The sequence below is a fragment of the Hyla sarda genome, chromosome 1 (assembly GCF_029499605.1).
Source record: "Hyla sarda isolate aHylSar1 chromosome 1, aHylSar1.hap1, whole genome shotgun sequence".
Classification (NCBI taxonomy): domain Eukaryota; kingdom Metazoa; phylum Chordata; class Amphibia; order Anura; family Hylidae; genus Hyla; species Hyla sarda.
This window is the reverse complement of record NC_079189.1, coordinates 142,350,614-142,370,163: the sequence shown is the minus strand read 5'-3', so window position 1 is coordinate 142,370,163 and position 19,550 is coordinate 142,350,614. Positions and strand designations below refer to the sequence as shown.

The following is a 19,550-nucleotide window of genomic DNA, read 5'->3' as shown; positions in this document are numbered from 1 at the left end:
CTAAAGGAGCCTGTCTTCTCCAATCAAACAGACCGAGTGCAGTCGAGGAGAGAAGCGCTTAACCTGGCTATATCTAGAGACCAGTGGGGTTCTCCAATCAATTAAAGCTTTTGACATGTCTGCATTACAAATAAATGACAGTAATGCTTTAAACTTTGGGTTTTCGCTTCTTTCTCTCTTTTATGAAAGTCTAGTAAAAAAATACTTCAGGTGTATAAATGTCCTTCAAATCTAATTTTCAATGTTAAAAAGGCACCAATAAAAGTCTGTAACATGAAAAACACATTTTATTGCACTTAAGTTATAAGAAAATAAAATTTCTAAGTGAATCAAACCATAGACACAATCCCTTTAAACAATGTTTTCCTCCATCACATCATGTTGTTACAGAACTGTAAAATGAACAAAATGGAAATCTGATTATTTTAAAACCAGACTATAAATAATAAAAAAAAAAAATATAGGATGAGGAGGAACGGAAAAAAAAAGTCTAAATTTTTTTTTTTTTCAAAAGGTCGCATAGGATACAGTGTTAAACCACTTTTCACAGTTCAGCTTGAGTTGTGACTCTTGGAACATGAGGCAATTTTTTTGACAATTGTATATGGTAATATATTTGCACGTGAAGCTCGCACTGCCAAAAAAAAAAAATAATAAAAAAAAAAAAAACATCTTGCCTTCTGCTTCATTTGTCAACTTGCCCCATTTTACTGTAACAGCTGTTTTCCCCCAAAATACTGTCATTTATTGAGTCTGATGAGTTGTTTTGTTTGTCAGTTTTATGTAATATTTTTTTTATTTTTATTTTTTTAACATTCACGACAGCCTCACAACAAAAAGTTCCCAAAAGAACAGGCTACAACAACTCTGTTCTAAGGAATGTGTTTACATTTTGCCCAAAAACAAGAAAATAAGCTTTACACACTCAAATCTTTTTTTCTTTGCAAGCAAACTTCACTCTACATTGTCTGAAATCGCCCCACTTTCGGCCTCTTAGAGGCACAGTGGATTCAGATTTCAGTGGCAAAAAGTCTTTTTCTGTATCCAAACTAGAAGAAATTTGGAATTCAGTCTGGGACTAAAACGTCACAGCAGTAAAATAATAATTAAAAAAAATGTTGCTTTTTTTCCTCTCCTTTCATTTAGCAGCATAAATATGTTTGGCCACTGGGAATACAGTACAGCTGTGGGACAACAATCCCATTTATAAAAAGACCTACTTGCTAGCACCAGCATCGAGATTTGTATCCATCTGAGAACGTAAAGACAAGCCTGTCACCCAAGAGCAACATACACATTGAAACATGTAGATGGAAGCAACAATAAGAGAAACAGAGGCTAATACTGTGATTGATTGACATTGGCAACAGTTCGCAAAAAAAAAAAAAAAATAACTACAAAAAAATAAAAAATAAACATTCACAGTTATTTCTTTTCAGCATTTCAAAAACCAGAAAATGACTTTGTTGCAACCGCTCTCTTTTGAAGTCAACCAGTAACCTGTGAAGTGTTTAGTTAGGGTCTAGCTTATAGTACAGCCCAGCTACTGGACTGGCCTGTGACCAACTGGAGACTGTAAGGAATAATTGCACCTGGTTTCATTTTGAGAGTCCTCCTTTTTGCAAAAGAAAAAGGTAGCCCACATCAAAATGGGAAGTCATTTTGTGACAAGGTGTCTTCTCATCCACCATGCGTAGGTCTTCGCAATATGTTGTCCCAAGCTGAGATCCTGTTTTGCCAAGGCCAATGGATATTTTTGGAGGGAAGGACTGGGTAAGAAGTGGGAGGCAGAAAAAGGCGGAATTTTGCAGTCTAGAAATTTGGACAAATGAATTTCCCCAGCTTTCACTTCATGTCCACATCAAAGTCCAGCACCAGCAGCTTTGTCTCCTCAGTCCCATTTCTACTTCCAACCGCACACACAAGCTTTGTGTTGGAGGCCCGAATTCTCCACACAACACCTCCACTTCCTCCACTTTCTAATGTGACAAGGTTCCGAATAAATTCCCCTGTTTTCAAGTCCCATAGTTTTACAGTCCCATCATCTGAGCTGGTTATTACAAAATTCTTGTTAAACTGTAAACAAGTCACAGCGCTTTGATGTTTGTTGGGACCTGTGTGGGGGAAAAAAAAGTGTCAAGTTATTCCTTTATAATACTCAGTATATAAAAAGCAACAACCAGAAACAAAAACAGCCACTATAGAATTCTATCATTGGTAGTCAAACAGTAGTTCTGTCACAGCACTTGCTTTATTTAAAGGGAATGTGTCATATAAAGTGTTGCTCCTGATTCAAACAATAGGCCTTTTTTCGATGATAAATTCTCATTTACCTACTACAGTGACAGGTAGGGGGAGGGGGTAGTAAAAACAAGAATAATTATATCATTATTGATGTAAAGCAAGGTATCTAAAAGGAGATAATGTACTATTATTATATAATATGTAAATGAGACACATCCGTTGGGACCAATTGCAGCAAGTGCCCACTTTATCCAGGTCTATCTTAGCCCTCCTCCTCCTGATTCAAAGTCCTGAATAATGTCTGATCCCACTCCTGCTAGCACTAAATTTGAAAATGATCTGTCCATCAAGGCGAAAGAAGAAGGGCTAGAATAATGGTGGATGATAAGAACTGCAATTGCAGCTCATTTACATATTACATATAAGTGGACACCTTAAAGGCACCTTGTTTCACATCAATAAAGGTATGATTAAGTCACTTTGATTCATGTTGTTTAACCCTCTAGACCTATATGGATCTCCAGATGTTACAAAACTACAACTGCAACTTTGCAATAGCTGGTGGCCCACAGTTTAATGGTAGGTTCCTTGGCTCTGACTTAAAGAAGTCCCGTTTATAAAAACGTATCCCAAATTTTAAGGATAGGGGAAAGTTTCCCATCGCGCGGGGTACGACCACTGGGACTCCCCGCACTGTGCCCTCGCTCTAAACGTATCTCAAATTTTAAGGATAGGGGAAAGTTTCAGATCGCGCAGGGTATGACCACTGGGACTCCCCGCACTGTGCCCTCGCTCTCTGCCTGAAAAGAGCCTCGTCGACCACAGCACGAAGCTGCAGCCAAAATGCCCCCTCCATGCAGCACTATGGCAGAGCTGGAGAATTCAGAGAGCAGCGCTCTGGCTATCCCATAGAGCTGCATGGAGGGGGTGTGTTGGGGGCACGCTCCATTCAGGAGAGCCGGGGGTGCCATTCGGGAGATCAGAGGGGTCCCAGTGGTCAGACCCGCCCCCCGTGATCTGACACTTATCCCCTATCCTTAGGATAGTAGATACGTTTTTATAGACAGGAGTTCTCCTTTAAGGAGACCCCCCAATAATAAAGATCTATTACTAGCTTTCATAAAACCTATAGGTTTGGAGTGATGGGCCTCTCCACCACCATTTAGGACATTACAAGTCATAAGCTTTAGTAAGCCGGATGTCTTTTTAGTCTATAAAAGAAAATACAGTGGTCCCAACAAATGTATGGGAAATGCAGGTCTAACAGGCTATTAACAGGAAAAAGTATGAGAAGAATGTAAGCACTGCAAGGCAATATACTGCACAAAGAACAAATGGCCCATTACAGTAATGATAAATTTAGCTAGCAGACCATAAAAAAAATTTCAAGAATGACATTTAAGAAATCAATCCCTGCTGCTACTCAGGGCTTACTAGCACCTTACAAGACCTAATGACTTAATTGGGCTGGGAGGCAGCATAAGCTGTCTACTCCTATAAATCAACCTTGTGCAATGGAGAGTATTGCCTCTCCTAAGAATAGATGCAGAACAGGGTACAGGATAAAAGATTTTTTGCCCAAAAAATTATTTTATGAAAAGCACTTGGTATTAAACCTAATTTCTAAATTACGTTAATACATATTTCACAGAAGACACTTATCACTGTGTTTTCTAAAGCGTGAACAGATTTGACATTTCCGAAAACAAATTGTTATTTTATAGATTTAATATATTAACCTGTTTCAGCTTTCTGAACTGAAAGTGGCACCTTGTACTGTATAGCAGAATGGATCACTTGACCTAACAAAGAAATAAATAAAAAAGGCTACTGATAAGCCATCACAGTCACAATTGAATGTCACATGAGACATTCAGCCCCTGTCATCTGATTTACTTGATATCAAGGAGACCTTTCAGACAGTTATTCAAGCAGCGATGGTGAACTTTTATTACCTTGCAATGTCTGTAAACACTGTCCTGTTTTAATGTCCCATATTTTAACAGTAGAATCTGCATTTCCAGAAACAAGAATGTTGTCCTTTAGTTCCATTCCACTGGTTAATGACTGGTGCCCGGTAAGAGTGTGGATACAATTCCCAGTCTCCACATCCCAGACTCTGATTGAGGTATCCAAAGATCCACTAACAACATGGATGCCATCAAACTGCCAGGAAAAAAACATACAAGTTAAACTAAAATCCACAAAGAATGTAGAGCCTACAACTGGCTTAACGAAAATACATAATTATCTCAGAAGATGCAACAGTTGAGGACCTTAAGCTTGGACATAAAATATCCAAAAATGTAAAACAGCTTACCATTTTGAAACTAGCTAAACGAGACAAGGCTCATGTTTAATCCTCTTCTGAACATTTCAAATGTTAGAGGTTGTACTAAGCACCAATGAAATTACTCTTGGCAGGGGCACTCAGATTACAGGATGCTAGAGTTCAATTTAAGGGACTAACTAACCCAACTGCATCTTTCAACAGGTCGCTTTGACATCACTTCCATTTAGGGAAGGGATAACATATTCTACCTTCCGAGAATGGAAAAAATACTGAATTATTCAGTATATAGATTCTAGAAATTAGTATAAGCTGGTGACATGTTGGTGTCATTAGACATTGAAAGCTTGTATACAAGCATCCCCCAGGATGGAAGTGTATCAGCCATTAGAGAGTTATTGCAGTGATCAGAAAAACGCAAGGCTACATCGACTTGGTGACTCCATCTATCTTATACTAGCTTGCAACACCTCCAAGTCCGGAGAAACTTGGTAAAAACAAACAAACAAGCCCAATGGCTAAGCAGATTAACAAGTCTATAAGCGACAATTGGTTTCTGATCCAGAATGATGCGGATTTAGAGGAGAGTGTGAAGCAAAAGCTTCTGGTCGCTTTTAGAAAATGTAAAAATATAAAAGACGTCTTAGTGAAGAGTGCTTTAAAAGGTCCTCCTAAAAAAGTTAACTGGTTAAATAAATTGATGTATCCTGGGATGTACAAATGTGGTACCTGCAACTGGTGTACCCAAGCCTGCATGGACAAAAGTGTGACATTAGGGGGTATTATTTCCCCTAAAGATGTATTTTGTTGTAGAACAAGCAATGGAATTTATGCCATGTTTTGCCCGTAGGGTGTACAAACGTTTGATTCAGGGAACATTCTTACAACTAAGAAAGGATCTCCCAAACTCATTACACATGTGTTAGAAAAACATGGAGGAGACGCAAGATTATTAAGATTCATGGCTCTGGAAAAATGTTTTGCATCCTCAGGGATAGAGAGTCACAAATTACAGCGCAAAGGGAGATGGATCATACGGACCAATGCGGAGGGTAGCCTTGGTCTCAATGATCGTCTCGACATGAGCGTTTTTATATAAAAAAACAGGTTGGATAGTTTATTTCATGTGAATTTCCTCAATTCCTGTCAAAGATCTATTTGTTTTTAACTGTATGTGTAATTGTTACTACCTGATCCAGAATTGTGTATGCAGGTGGGGAATGCCCTTACCTGCTGATGTAGGTGTTCAGGAAGTATTTCACCTGACCCCTTACACACAGGTAGGCGTGACCTGATGAAGTGTCGGGACCGGCATGAAATAGCTATCGTGACCACACGCTCTTTCCTGGCGTCCTGCCAGAATATGTGTTCTACTGCACCTTGAACCTGAATAAAGAAGCCAGCATCTCATCCATGACACGTGAGCGCCCCCGTATTTTTCTTTTTGTTACATTGAGATTGCCTTTTCTCTAATGGCCGGAGGACCTGTGGAATTGGATTTTGGCAGGGTTGAAATCCTGCTGCTGTCTAACCCGGGAGATTCACAACGCAATCAATACTGTTTGACCAGTGCCAGCACCTGTTTTCTATGTGGAGTAAGCTGGTTACATACTTGGGTCATAAACACCATAAATGCCATCAATGTTTTAGGAGCAAAAAAAAAAGTAGAAAAAAAGTCTGTTCGCATTACGACCGTACCCTGCATAGCATGCATGTAACATTGGCAAACTAAACTGTCAAAACATGATGCAGACATATATGAGCACTGACAGGAACAGGCCTAATTCACTTTAATGGTCTGAACATAGTCAACAAAATGTGTGAATTGGACTTAAAGGACAACTGCAGCGGTATGAAACTTATCCCCCTTTGATTGCGGGGGGGTCCGACCGCTGGGACCCCCCACGATCTCCCTAATGGGGCGCCGCCATTAGCGCTCATGGTGAGCGCTAAGGCGCGTAGCGTCGACCTAGAGGTAGACGGTGACGCCCCGTCTCACAGTTCTATGGGGGAGGCAGGAACGCTGCCTTCCCGCCTCTCCCATAGAGATGTATGGAGGAGGCGTGCCGGCTGCAACGTCATGCTGCGCCCGGTACGCTCCCTGCACGGGACAGCCGCGGCCCCATACAGGAAATCACAGGGGGTCCCAGCGGTCGGACCCCCCGCGATCAAACACTTATCCCCTTTCCTGTGGATAAGGGATAAGTGTTAATCACGCTGCAGATGTCCTTTAAAGGGGATTGTCTGGGGGAATTTATTACTTTCCTATTGTCCACAGCCTGTCCAATAAAACAAACATTTTAAAGGGGTACTCCGGTGGAAATTATTATTTTTTTTTTTTAAATCAACTGGTGCCAGAAAGTTTAACAGATTTGTAAATTACTTCTATAAAAAAAATCTTAATCTTTCCAGTACTTATTAGCTGCTGAATACTGCAGAGGAAATACTTTTCTTTTTGGAACACAGTGCTCTTTGCTGACATCTCTGTCCATTTTAGGAGCTGTCCAGAGTAGCATATGTTTGCTATGGGGATTTTCTCCTACTCTGGACAGTTCTTAAAATGGACAGTGTGTTCCAAAAAGAAAAGAATTTCCTCTGTAGTATTCATCAGCTAAAAAGTCCTAGAAGGATTAAGATTTTTTAATAGAAGTAATTTACAGGTCTGTAATTTTCTGGCACCAGTTGATTTAAAAAAAAAAAAAAAAAAAAAAAAAAAAAAAAAAAAGAGTTTTCCACTAGAGTATTCCTTTAACTCATCTTCCTCTGCTTCCTTGTAGCTTGGGTATCAGGGTGTCCCATCTCCAGCTGGTCTCCACTAAAAGTCTGCTCCCTAAAGCTGGCCGAGCTGTAGACATCACATCACAGCACCACTCAACTAATCAATAGCTGAGGTGGAGTCCTTCTCTGTCAGTGATTGGTTAGCGACACTCTCCGTTCCCCCACCTGTAGATGCTGCAGCTTGAAGGAAGCAGTGTCACCAGCCATAGATGGGGTGCCCCATTACTGGACATAAGAGAGAGCAGAGGAAGGTGATTTTAAGTGTTTATTAGCTTATTAGGCAGTCTGGGAGCAATAGGAAATAATACATTTAAACAAGAAACCCCATTTTAAAAGGCACACTACGAACGCCATCACAAGTTGACAACAGTCAGTCAGTGGGGCCTATGCCTGACCAAGCACTTTAATCGCCATGTAGGTGTGTGTGTATATATATATATGTATATATTACACAACTCATTATGTGGTATGCCTGACAATAATCATAAATCATACAATAGCCTGCACAAACACTGTTGACATGCAATATGAATTCCCATATGTCACCAAGGCATTTAATGCAACGCACCTCCTTCCTTTTTACATAATAGAAAATGTGCTTTAATTCGGCATGCCATGTACTGATGTACTGGGATACCCTTCATGCACTTATATCAAGTATATCCTTTGTTACATTCATATAAATCAAAATAGCATGACCTGTGACGCAAAAAAAGGATGCTCCCCTGCTTCTCCAGAATGTAAAATTAAATTAGGTCACAAAGCTCCAGTCTACAGTAATGTGATGGAAATAAGGCAGATAATCAGTGACCTACAATGGTGCAGCCAATCACTTCAAGAAATCAGATGTTCCCTATAACCAGAGGGCATCTCTGCAGACAGAGTAAAGAGAGCAAAGAGTCTGAAGCTAAGGGCACAGCGTAATGAGCTATGAGCAAAGTAAATAAAAATCAGAATGGCATTTGACCTACATACATTTCTAATAAAACACATGCAGCTCCAAAATATTTTTTTGCAGACATACACAATTTCTAATACAAAAACAAGAATTATCTGTCCTAAATGTAAGAATCAGAAGCAGAAATAAACCAGCAAAGTTTCCACAAATAGATGTTCTTACCTGTAACGAATAGACTCTGTTTGTATGGCCTTGCAGTGTGTGTAAACAGGTTTCGGTCTCCGGATCCCAGACTTTAACCATAAAATCATAAGCCCCGCTAACCACTCTCCGTCCATCATACTGAACACAGCGAACAGCCGCTACATGACCCATAAGAACATGCAAGCACTGTCCTGTCTCTATATCCCAGACTCGAAGGGTGGCATCTCTGGACCCACTTACTACCCTGTAGGAGAAATACAAATAAATAAATAAATAAATAAATAAATATTGGATTATTCTTCATGTTTCACTGGGCAGTACTAAAAGAGGGGTTAGTTCACTAGAATAAAGTGTATGTAGACTTTTGCACCCATTTTTATATTTTTTTGCCCTGTTACACCTTAAAATGAGTCCACTTTTCAAAAATTCTACTGATGTGTCCAGCCTGTGTCTACATGGTTACAGACTACAAACAAACCTTGTGTGTCGTCTGATCCTGTAGTCATGTTTTTCCACCTTCCAACTGCACCCTCTCACACCATCTGTAGGTTAGTAAGAGGAAGGGGCACATATAAGAGAGAAACACATGATGGCAGGATCAGACAACCTATACACAGGTTGTCTGTAGCCTGTAACAATGGAGACACATACATCTGCATAAGAGCAGTATAAACTAAATACAACTATTTGCCTCCTTATTATAAACACTTATCTAAGCTGCCTTTTTATTTTAGAAGTATGTGGCAATAGCAAAAAGTTTTACAAATGCAGGTTGTAAAATGAAGTCAGAAAGAAAAAAAAAGGCAGACTGGAGCTGACGGGAGACTAAAGTGCTTTCTAGCAATGAGAGTGGCAAGACATTGACGGCTGAACATTGGTTGCACACCCTAGCGATATTACCCCTAATGTTTGTGATGAGCCAACCCCTTAAAGTACAATTTAATAAAAGATTTTTAAAAACAGATTTTTAGTAGCTTTGGGAAATAGCCATAGGCACAAATCTTGCTTTGCAGCCATTTCCCAAAGATCATTAATACATCATACGGCTTTTCATTGTGTATAGTAGCTTAACTGCTTTGGTAAAGGTTAATGGAGACCATAAGGGAGTTAAATATGATGATAAATACATTTATGACTCTTGTAATACAAAATGTACTGAGTTCTGACCTTTTTTCATGTAGATGCATGCAGCGCACAGTGGAGGTATGTCCATAAAGAGTGTGTATACATTCCCCAGTCTCCGCATTCCATACTTTTAACGTCCTGTCTGTAGAACCACTGATGATTATGTTATCTCTCATCTGAGATGACCAGACTCCACCCGTATGACCAACAAGAGTTCGAAGACACTGGAATGAGATCACTTTGGTTTAGCATGCTCATATGAAAAATTATTCAGAGTATCACAGTACAGGGCAAGATTTAGATTAACCAGGTTTTTGGTACTACAATATAGAAGATGCATGACGAGAAAACCAATAAATGAAAAATCTGTGGATTAAAACCAGAGCAAAACTAATTCAAGGATTGTAGTTTTCACTTGGTCTATAAAAGATGGTCTAGCCAACCATTGTTTCCCCTTTAGAGAGGTTCAATAAAATGGTCCACTGAATAAATACAAGCAAGGTGTTACATAATCGAAAATGGATAGTGTAAGACAAAAAAGGAGCACATTGCTCAGAGATTAGTACACACTCCCAAGAAGCCAACTATAAGATGCCGTATTAACTCGATGGTATAGAGTCCCGAGTGAGATCCAGAAAGTACATGAACACCATGATACAAGGTGTTGGCGTTGTGGTGAAATGGAAGGCACTATTCTACATATTTTTTGGACTTGTCCTTGCATTACAGAGTTCTGGGAGAAAGTGTATAAAATGATTAGCCTGGTAACACAGAAACAAATTCCAAAGATACCAGCTTTTTTCTTGCTACAGTATAGTGACATACCTATGAAAAGTTATAGATAGTGTCTGCTCAGCTTTCTTGTAATGTTAGCAAGAAATTGTATCTCACTTTTCTGGAGACAGAAAAAGGCTCCAATGGTGTCTTTATGGTGTACTAATGTTAGTGATGCCATGTACCTGGTGAAACGAGACTGACAAATAGAGATGCGGACACTGAGTTCCTAAGTACATGGTATGAGTGGAAAGGTTTTCAAAATACTTTGGAATATAAGGCAAGAGACAGGATAGTTAATATAATTTAAATGTGTTCGATTTTTTCTTTAACATGGCCGAATAATGTATGGAGGGCCATGAGTGTAATGTTTTTTGCCTTTAATCTCTTGAAGTCACTGTTTTGGAAATTAAAAATAAAGAATAAAAAAATTAAAATTAAAAAAAGCCAGTGACTCACAAGGAAACTATTTGTAAAAGTAACACAGTATGGTCTCCTAGGCCTTCTTTGTTCCTTTGATTTGTAACACCACTACATGTAGTTAGTAATGATTCATGGTTTTATCATGCTTGTTGGAATTGCACTTGCTCACAGCCCAAGGCATTGCATTTTTGTCTATGTTCTTGTCAAGCTGAATCATGTAGGCATTGTAGAACATGAAGAATAGTAATATGTAACAGCACCTATACATTACACACATAAACTCCAAATGCTATACAAGGTGTTTTCCAGACTCTCACCGGCTCACATAATGGATAAAACATTTACTACAGTCATTGGGAATCCATTTTATTCTTTTAAAGTCAATAAGGGTCTGTTAGAAAATCCAAAAAGTAAGACGTCATCAACAAACTTCCAGGGGCACAGCGTAATTCCTGGAATTATCATGCCATGACTTAGACAGCATTTTGACAAGATTAAATAGGCATATGAAGACTTATTTCTTTTTTTTTAAAGTGGTACTAAGGTGGAAATGTGTTTTTTTTTTTTTTAAATCAACCGATGCCAGAAAGTGAAACAGATTTGTAAATGATTTCTATTAAAAAAAACTCTTACTTCTTTCAGTACTTATTAGCTGCTGAATACTACAGAGGAAATTCTTTTCTTTTTGGAACACAGTGCTCTCTGCTGACATCTCTGTCCATTTTAAGAACTGTCCAGAGTAGGAGAAAATCCCCATAGCAAACATATGCTGCTCTGGACAGTTCCTAAAATGGACAGAGATGTCAGCAGAGAGCACTGTGCTCGTGATGTCAGCAGAGAGCTCTGTGTTCCAAAAAGAAAAGAATTTCCTCTGTAGTATACAGCAGCTGATAAATACTGGAAGGATTAAGATTTTTTAATAGAAGTAATTTACAAATCTGTTTAACTTTCTGGCATCAGTTGATTATAAAAAAAAGTTTTCCACCGGAGTACCCCTTTAATGCAAGATAACCCCTTTAAGAAATAAGTAAGAATCTTCCCTCAAAATTTTATTAATTCTTTGATAATGGAATAATTGCAGCTACAAAAATACATCATTGCCATGACAATGTTTGGCTGGAAAAAGCAAGGCACAACTGTCAAATGTGATTATATTATGAACATATGTTACTTTGCATTGGAAAACAAGGGTTTTCAATATTAGCTTTAGAGGAGGTATCATGAAAATATTGAGACATCACCCAATGAAAGCATCTAGGCTTTGTTTCATGGGAAAAGCTGGAGCTGAAGAATGTGGACAGACAAGGAGTGGCTGCATGGCGCATCTCCTGAAGGCACAAGGAAGCCGCCCTTTACACACCTAGCACTACAAACTGTTAGAAGAAAGTACACAGCCTGTAGAACCCAAACAAGCAGCAGCAGACTGACAATACATACACATCAAACAGCAGCTTGATGAAAGCGTTAACAAGATGGAGAAGGGATATGGTTAGAGCCTGAGACAACCGCCATAGCAAGGGAGGCAGATACAAGGCATAAATACTGCATTGTACCCTCAAGGTGGTACAGGACTAAGTCACAGGCATTTTTACTTTATTTCAGGCAGATATAAACCTCTGCTTAAAACCTCGAAAAGTTTAGCGATTTCTTACTAGGTGAAACTATGTCATTTCTTTTGCAGCTCCCTCCCCAAACTCTCCCCCAATACAACATTGAGGCAGGCTGCCTTACCTACTGCTGCAAAACAACAGTGGGAAAGGTGAACTGTGTTACTTTCAGAGGGCCACAGCCATATTTCCGTAACTGTCTAGAAGCATCAAAAACCAGATAAAGAAAAAAAAAACACAATATGAAGACTTATTTTTTGCATCAAGAACAAATACAAAATAGAACAGAGCACCCTAAATAATTATAAAATCAAAAACATAATGTATAGCAGAGTATCTCACCTTTCCAGTAACTGCTGACCACACTTTTAAAGTGTTATCATCAGAACCACTAACTATTCGGTTACCACAAAACTGGAGACAAGTAATCACATGATCATCATGACCTTTAAGCACCTAGAGAAAAAAAAAAAAAAAGAGGAAAAAAATATATGTATTTATTCAATAAGCACCTTATATCATGACTTCTATTTAGTATTGACTTACAAGACTACTATAAAAATGTTCATAAACTGTAGCATACATTAGACTAATGCCAATTTTTTTTTTACCATAAATGTTGGCACCCCTGGCATTTTTCAAGAATACAAAATATTTCTCACGGAAAAGGATTGCAGTAGCACAGGTTTTGCTATACACATGTTTGTTCCCTTTGTGTGTATTGAAATTAAACCAAAAAAGGGAGGGGAAAAAAAAGCAAACTGGACATAATGTCACACCAAACTCTGAAAATAGGTTGGAAAAAATTAGTGGCACCCTTAATATTTGGTTGCACACCCTTTGGAAAGAACAACTGAAATCAGTCGCTTCCTATAACCATCAATTAGCTTCTTACACCTCTCAGCCGGAATGTTTGATCACTCTTCCTTTGCAAACTACTCCAGGTCTCTCTTATTGGAAGGCGCCTTTTCCCAACAGCAAATTTAAGATCTCTCTACAGGTGTTCAATGGGATTTAGATCTGGACTCATTGCTGGCCACTTCAGAACTCTCCAGCGCTTTGTTGCCATCCATTTCTGGGTGCTTTTTGATGTATGTTTGGGGTCATTGTCCTGCTGGAAGAACCAAGATCTTGGACGCAAACCCAGCTTTCTGACACTGGGCTGTACAGTGCAACCCAAAATCCGTTGGTAATCCTCAGATTTCATGATGCCTTGCACACATTCAAGGCACCCAGTGCCAGAGGCAGCAAAACAACCCCAAAACATCATTGGACCTCCACCATATTTCACTGTAGGCACTGTGTTCTTTTCTTTGTAGGCCTCGTTTTCAGTAAACAGTAGAATAATGTGCTGTACCAAAAAGCTCTATCTTGGTTTCATCTGTCCACAAGACGTTTTCCCAGAAGGATTTTGGCTTACTCAAGTTCATTTTGGCAAAATGTAGTATTGCTTTCTTATGTCTCTGTGTCAGCAGTGGGGTCCTCCTGGGTCTCCTGCCATAACATTTCATTTAATTTAAATGTTGACAGATAGTTCGCGCTGACACTGATGCTCCGTGAGCCTGCAGGACATCTTGAATATCTTTGGAACTTGTTTGGGGCTGCTTATCCACCATCCAGACTATCCTGCATTGACACCTTTCATAAATTTTTCTCTTCTGACCAAGCCCAGGGAGATTAGCTACAGTGCCATGGGTTGCAAACTTCTTGATAATGTTGAGCACTGTGGACAAAAGCAAATCTAGATCTCTTGAGATGGACTTGTAACCTTGAGATTGTTGATATTTTTCCACAATGTTGGTTCTCAAGTCATCAGACAGTTCTCTTCTCCTCTTTCTGTTGTCCATGCTTCGTGTAGCACACACAGACACACAATGCAAAGACTAAGTGAACTTCTCTCCTTTTTATCTTCTTTCAGGTGTGATATTTAAATTGCCCACACCTGTTACTTGCACCAGGTGAGTTAAATGCAGCATCACATGCTTGAAACAATCTTGTTTTTCCCCAATTTTGAAAGGGTGCCAATAATTTTGTCCAGACCATTTTTGGAGTTTGGTTTGATATTATGTCCAATTAGCTTTTTTTCCTCCTTTTTTGGTTTAGTTCCAATACACACAAAGTGAATAAACATGTGTATAGCAAAATATGTGTTACTGTATACTTTTCTGTGAGAAATACTTCCTTTTCTTGAAAAATTTCAGGGGTGCAAATGGCCATGACTGTATATTAAGAATTGTAAGTGCTTCTCTCCCAGTCTCTCTGCAGGAGAGAGGCTTCCTAGATTTTTATGAAGTCTATCAAATGAAACAAGCAGAGAGAAGAGGAGAGAAGCACTCAGATGAGCATTTCTTCCTCATGTTCTAGAGATCAGTGGAGTTTGAACATTCAGGTCTCCATGACACATCAAAGTTCTCAAACAGCAGTAACACAAGGCTCTCCTAGATGTATGGCTATAGGACATCAAGAATATAGTGTCAATAATCAATGCGCTCATGCTTCATGGGTCATATATAAACATGAAAACTATGGAGATGAAATCATTCTGTTTCCAATCACAGGATTTTATACATTTTTCTTAACTAACCTTTGGCGATTTAAGTTCACCTCGTCGCCAGTTGGTATCAATTCTGTGTTGTCTAATATAAGCACTTTTCCACGGACTGTGTGTGAAACCAGGTTTTAATACTTTTCTCCTCTTTATATGTAATGGCTCATCGATACCTTAAGCAAAACATATGGTGCATTAGTAGATATAAGTGTAAATTCGAAACTCTAACAATAAAAGAAAATATTCTTTATTAGTCCCTACCATCCTCTTTGCATTTTTCTCTCCACAAAAGGTTGTCTTCAGCTAGTATTCTCCAGTACCGACAAGTCTGTGCTGCTTGGAGAAGATCCTTGGGTTCGAGAAATGAAAGTACATATAATGCCAACTGGAAAAAAAAATGTTTGTAGAACAGTTAGAATTAACATAACTTGCGGTACAAAACATCACATCTTGCAGGTACAGGACACAATGTAAGGTCAGTGAAATACATAACTGAATTTTATAAGAAAAGTTTCCATACATTTCCATGTACTAGCTCTAAATGTTGAGTTCAGTATTGTGAATAATAATGCCTTCTGTTGACGCCACACTGGTATTTATGTTCCACATATGTGGCAGGAGTTACTCCCAGTGCATAAACTCCGTTAATCCATAGAGCACTATGGCTCTGGCAGAAGACAAAAGTTTGTCCTTCTGGAATCTCTTAAGTAGGGAAATATTAGTACACTTTTTTCTACATAGGAAAGTATGGACTGCTCCACTTGCTATAATGCAGTCCACCACAAAACAAGTACAGTGATCCCTCAACTTACAATGGCCTCAACATACAATGGTCTTTTCTGGACCATTGTAAGTTGAAACCTGACTCAACATACAATGTACAGACAGTCCAGATCTGTGAAACGTGTCAATGGCTAGAAGAACAGACCAATCAGAATGGGCATTCGCTGGTAAAACCCCTGTATTACTGAAGCGTATGCACTGACTGGTGTCTGGTAGCGCCCCCTACAGTACAGGGAGGTACTACATGTTCTGTACACTTTACCTGTACCAGGGTTAGCTGCTCCTTTGGACGCCAGGTGAGGGCAGCTCCATGTTATTTTTTTAGGACATTGCATGTACTGTACAGGACCCTGAAGAAGCTCCTGTCCTCTACATAGACCAGTGTTTCCCAAGCATTGTGCCCCCAGCTGTTGCAAAACTACAACTCCCAGCATGCCCGGACAGCCGTTGGCTGTCCGGGCATGCTGGGAGTTGTAGTTTTGCAACAGCTGGAGGCTCCCTGCTTGGGAAACACTGACATAGACAGTGATTTACAGCTCCCAGCAGATCTTTCTTACTTTTATATGTAAGGATTTGCTTTATCTGTATTAGTTATCTACTTATTTTTCTTTAATTCTCACTTTTTTTCCTATTTTTGGATGACATTTTGGTGCCTTTAGAACCAATTACCAGGTTTCCATAGAGTTCTGGTCTCAACATACAATGGTTTCAAAATACAATGGTCGTCCTGGAACCAATTAATATTGTAACTTGAGGGACCACTGTATCCTATACTGTAAAAAGCTTTCTTTTTGAGGCCTAGATGACATATACCAAGATCTGCTCTCATGCCATGGGGGGGGGGGGGGGGGGGGGGGGCAACTGGCATTAAGGAAATTTGTCATAAAGAAGAAACATTTTTGCAGATTCACAACAGTAAATGAGTGAGGGATTATCAGAATGTCTAGGTGTAGGTGGAAAATAAAGGGTCACTTGTTAGGGCCCATTTTTGAGGTTGCCTTATATGAAAAGACTACCCAGTATATCCATATATGAATCCTCTTAAATCCAACTAGTAACTAAAATGATAATGAATTTGGCAATTTTTTTTTCAATAAGCACGCTTAACTTCACCATGAAGCGTCTTGCTTGAATCCCCCCTTCACCCACCCCTCTCTGATTATTCACAGTGTAGGTACATGACTTTCAGTATTGCAGCATGATGTAGTGCCAGATTGCAACTAACAGCTGGCTCTAGTAAATGAGACATCAAACCAGAAAGGAAATGACTTATTTCTAAGTGTAGTTCTCTAAAGACATGAGCTTCCAATGGATTAAATTAAACCGCCTCTGGAAAATCCTCTTAAAACATGCCAACCATTAAGTAATGATCATTCTACATGGCTATTGAGACTGGGGTATGTGAAGTCAAAAAAACATATAAATAGGTAAATACTAGAGATGAGCGAACTTACAGTAAATTCGATTCGTCACAAACTTCTCGGCTCGGCAGTTGATGACTAATCCTGCATAAATGAGTTCAGCTTTCAGGTGCTCCGGTGGGCTGGAAAAGGTGGATACAGTCCTAGGAAAGAGTCTTCTAGGACTGTATCCACCTTTTCCAGCCCACGGGAGCACCTGAAAGCTGAACTAATTTATGCAGGATAAGTCATCAACTGCCGAGCCGAGAAGTTTGTGACGAATCGAATTTACTGTAAGTTCGCTCATCTCTAGTAAATAATAAGGTGACTAAGAAAAAAAAAGAAAAACAAGTCCACAGAATTATACATAGGTTTTAGTGCCAAGCGACAAAAAAATTTACAGAAACCAAAGACACAATGTAAAACCATGGGGAGAGAAACTTTACATAAAGGGGCAGAAAACAATCCTTATTGAAGAGGTGCAAGAAAAGGTCACCAGAGATACAATGTGTCACAACCTTGTCATGGGTCACTAACTTAACACAGAAGTAAACTGAGAAATCGGAAGATAAATCAGAAATTTAATGGCGGGTGCAAGGGTGTCCCACCTCACATAACCAGTGTCAGAAAGTTAATCAATGTGACACTTGTTCTCAGGGATAACCTTTCCTTTTACCCCTATTGCCCCCTATTTATATCCAATGACAATTGCCCCAGTAGTATGGAGCAGACCTTTTGGTCATAACAGATGTAACACACATATATGCTACAATTTCACATCTTGACCAGACAAAACTTTAAATAGGAAAAAACATTTCCATCTTAAATAGAATAACAAAAATCAGCAGTTAAATTTATTAAAAGGGGTACTCCACTGCTCAGTGTTAGGAACAAACTGTTTCGAACGCTGGAGCCGGCACTGGGATCTCATGACGTCATAGCCCCGCTTCCTCATGATGTCATGCCCCACCCCCTCAATGCAAGTCTACGGGAGGAGGTGTGACACGCCCCTTCCCATAGACTTGCATTGAGGGGGCGGGGCGTGATGTCATGAGGGGGCAGGGCTAAAACATCATGAACTCCCGGCGCCGGCTCCAGCGTTCGGAACAGTTTGCTCCAAATGCTGGGCAAACAACCAAGTACGACCAAAGTGGCTTTTCAATAAGGGAAAGTTTTATGCGTTTGGTACATACCACGCTAAATACTATATCCCATCAATAAGTAGCACCAAACAATGAATTAGCCAATAAAATCACAAATTTTATTAAACACACATGATCATAAAAACATGATTAAAATAACATGAATATGAGGATCTGTAACAACCGGAAAAAGTGTGCACTCAGATCTAGAATAAACTCTTGGAGAGCAAGTAAGTACCAAAAGGTATTAACAAATACATAACAGGCTTACAAAAAGAATGTCACAAGATGTATACAATACATAAGGTGAGCCACAAAAGCTAGAGAGGAGAGACAAGACTAAGTGTGCTGATAAGAAATAATAAACTTTGCAATGATGTGGGAGTTTGGAGAGACAAAGGGGGTATAAATAAGAGACCAGGCTATGTGAGAGTACTGGTCCAAATACCCTGAAACAAACCCCATGTGGGCAACAACCACAACAACATATGCAAAGTCACCACACCGATACTCACAATGTCAGAGAGCACACCAACCCCTACGCCGTTTCGCTTCCGCTTCGTCAGGGAGTGTCTATGGGTTAGTGATGCACACTATTTATATTGCAATGGACCAATCAGTAACCAAAGATACAGATTACCTTTGGGAAGCAGCAGTGTTCCGTGCCGCCATACGTATGGCCGCCGCCGCCATCACAGAGTCTTGGACGCAGGAGCACAGTGGGGAAATGACGTGTTTGCACCTACGTCACTCCGCACCAACGGGCGCATGCCCACAAGACCCAGTGAGGTTGGATGCGAATCAAGTACAAGCGCATATGGAACCAATCTAAGTAGTTTCTTAATGTGTTTCAGGGAACCCGAAGGAGAGAACAAATTGTGTACAGAGGCCTTCCCTCTGCTATGATACTGCTGCACACAACTGAGTAAGATTTGCTACCTAAACACTTCTAGCTGCTCTGCAGTGCTCCACCAAGTACCATACGTATGGAATTATTGTACCCTAGAAGCAATGATTGTAGAGAAAAACTGTACATTTAGGGGGGTCCTCCAGCAAATATTTTAGTGAGTTAGTAAGAACAAGCATAATCTCCTCCCCAATCTCCTGCCACTGCTGTTATGATGGCTTGTGACCAAGTGTTCCATCGGCCAGTGTGGCCTTTCCTGCAAAGTAGTCCTCTCAGAGGAAGTGCTGAGCAGCAGACTGAGGGCTTTCAGGATGGCAGCAGTGAGGGATCAGGGCAGGAAAATACGCTTGCTTTTTATGTATTCTGATTAGAGATGAGGGAACTTACAGTAAATTCGATTTGTCACAAACTTCTCGGCTCGGCCGTT

The 19,550-nt window shown here is 39.7% G+C and overlaps 1 protein-coding gene across 7 annotated transcripts in view; it reads right to left on the bottom strand.

Annotated features, from left to right (window-relative positions):
* Positions 1 to 236: 236 nt before the first annotated feature.
* FBXW7 (F-box and WD repeat domain containing 7) overlaps positions 237 to 19,550 on the bottom strand; it is a 211,006-nt gene continuing 191,692 nt past the window's right edge. For 4 of the 7 annotated variants that reach the window (XM_056562711.1, XM_056562717.1, XM_056562727.1 and 1 more), the window contains 7 exons: positions 15,153 to 15,276; positions 14,928 to 15,064; positions 12,686 to 12,799; positions 9,582 to 9,763; positions 8,433 to 8,658; positions 4,200 to 4,410; positions 239 to 2,114 (listed from right to left, as the gene is read on the bottom strand). In XM_056562711.1, the coding sequence (XP_056418686.1) occupies positions 1,846 to 2,114; positions 4,200 to 4,410; positions 8,433 to 8,658; positions 9,582 to 9,763; positions 12,686 to 12,799; positions 14,928 to 15,064; positions 15,153 to 15,276 (1,263 nt within the window). In that variant the 3' untranslated portion in view covers positions 239 to 1,845. Of the gene's footprint in view, positions 2,115 to 4,199; positions 4,411 to 8,432; positions 8,659 to 9,581; positions 9,764 to 12,685; positions 12,800 to 14,927; positions 15,065 to 15,152; positions 15,277 to 19,550 lie in introns of all 7 variants that reach the window. The other 3 variants (XM_056562762.1, XM_056562756.1, XM_056562746.1) reach the window with 2 other exon arrangements.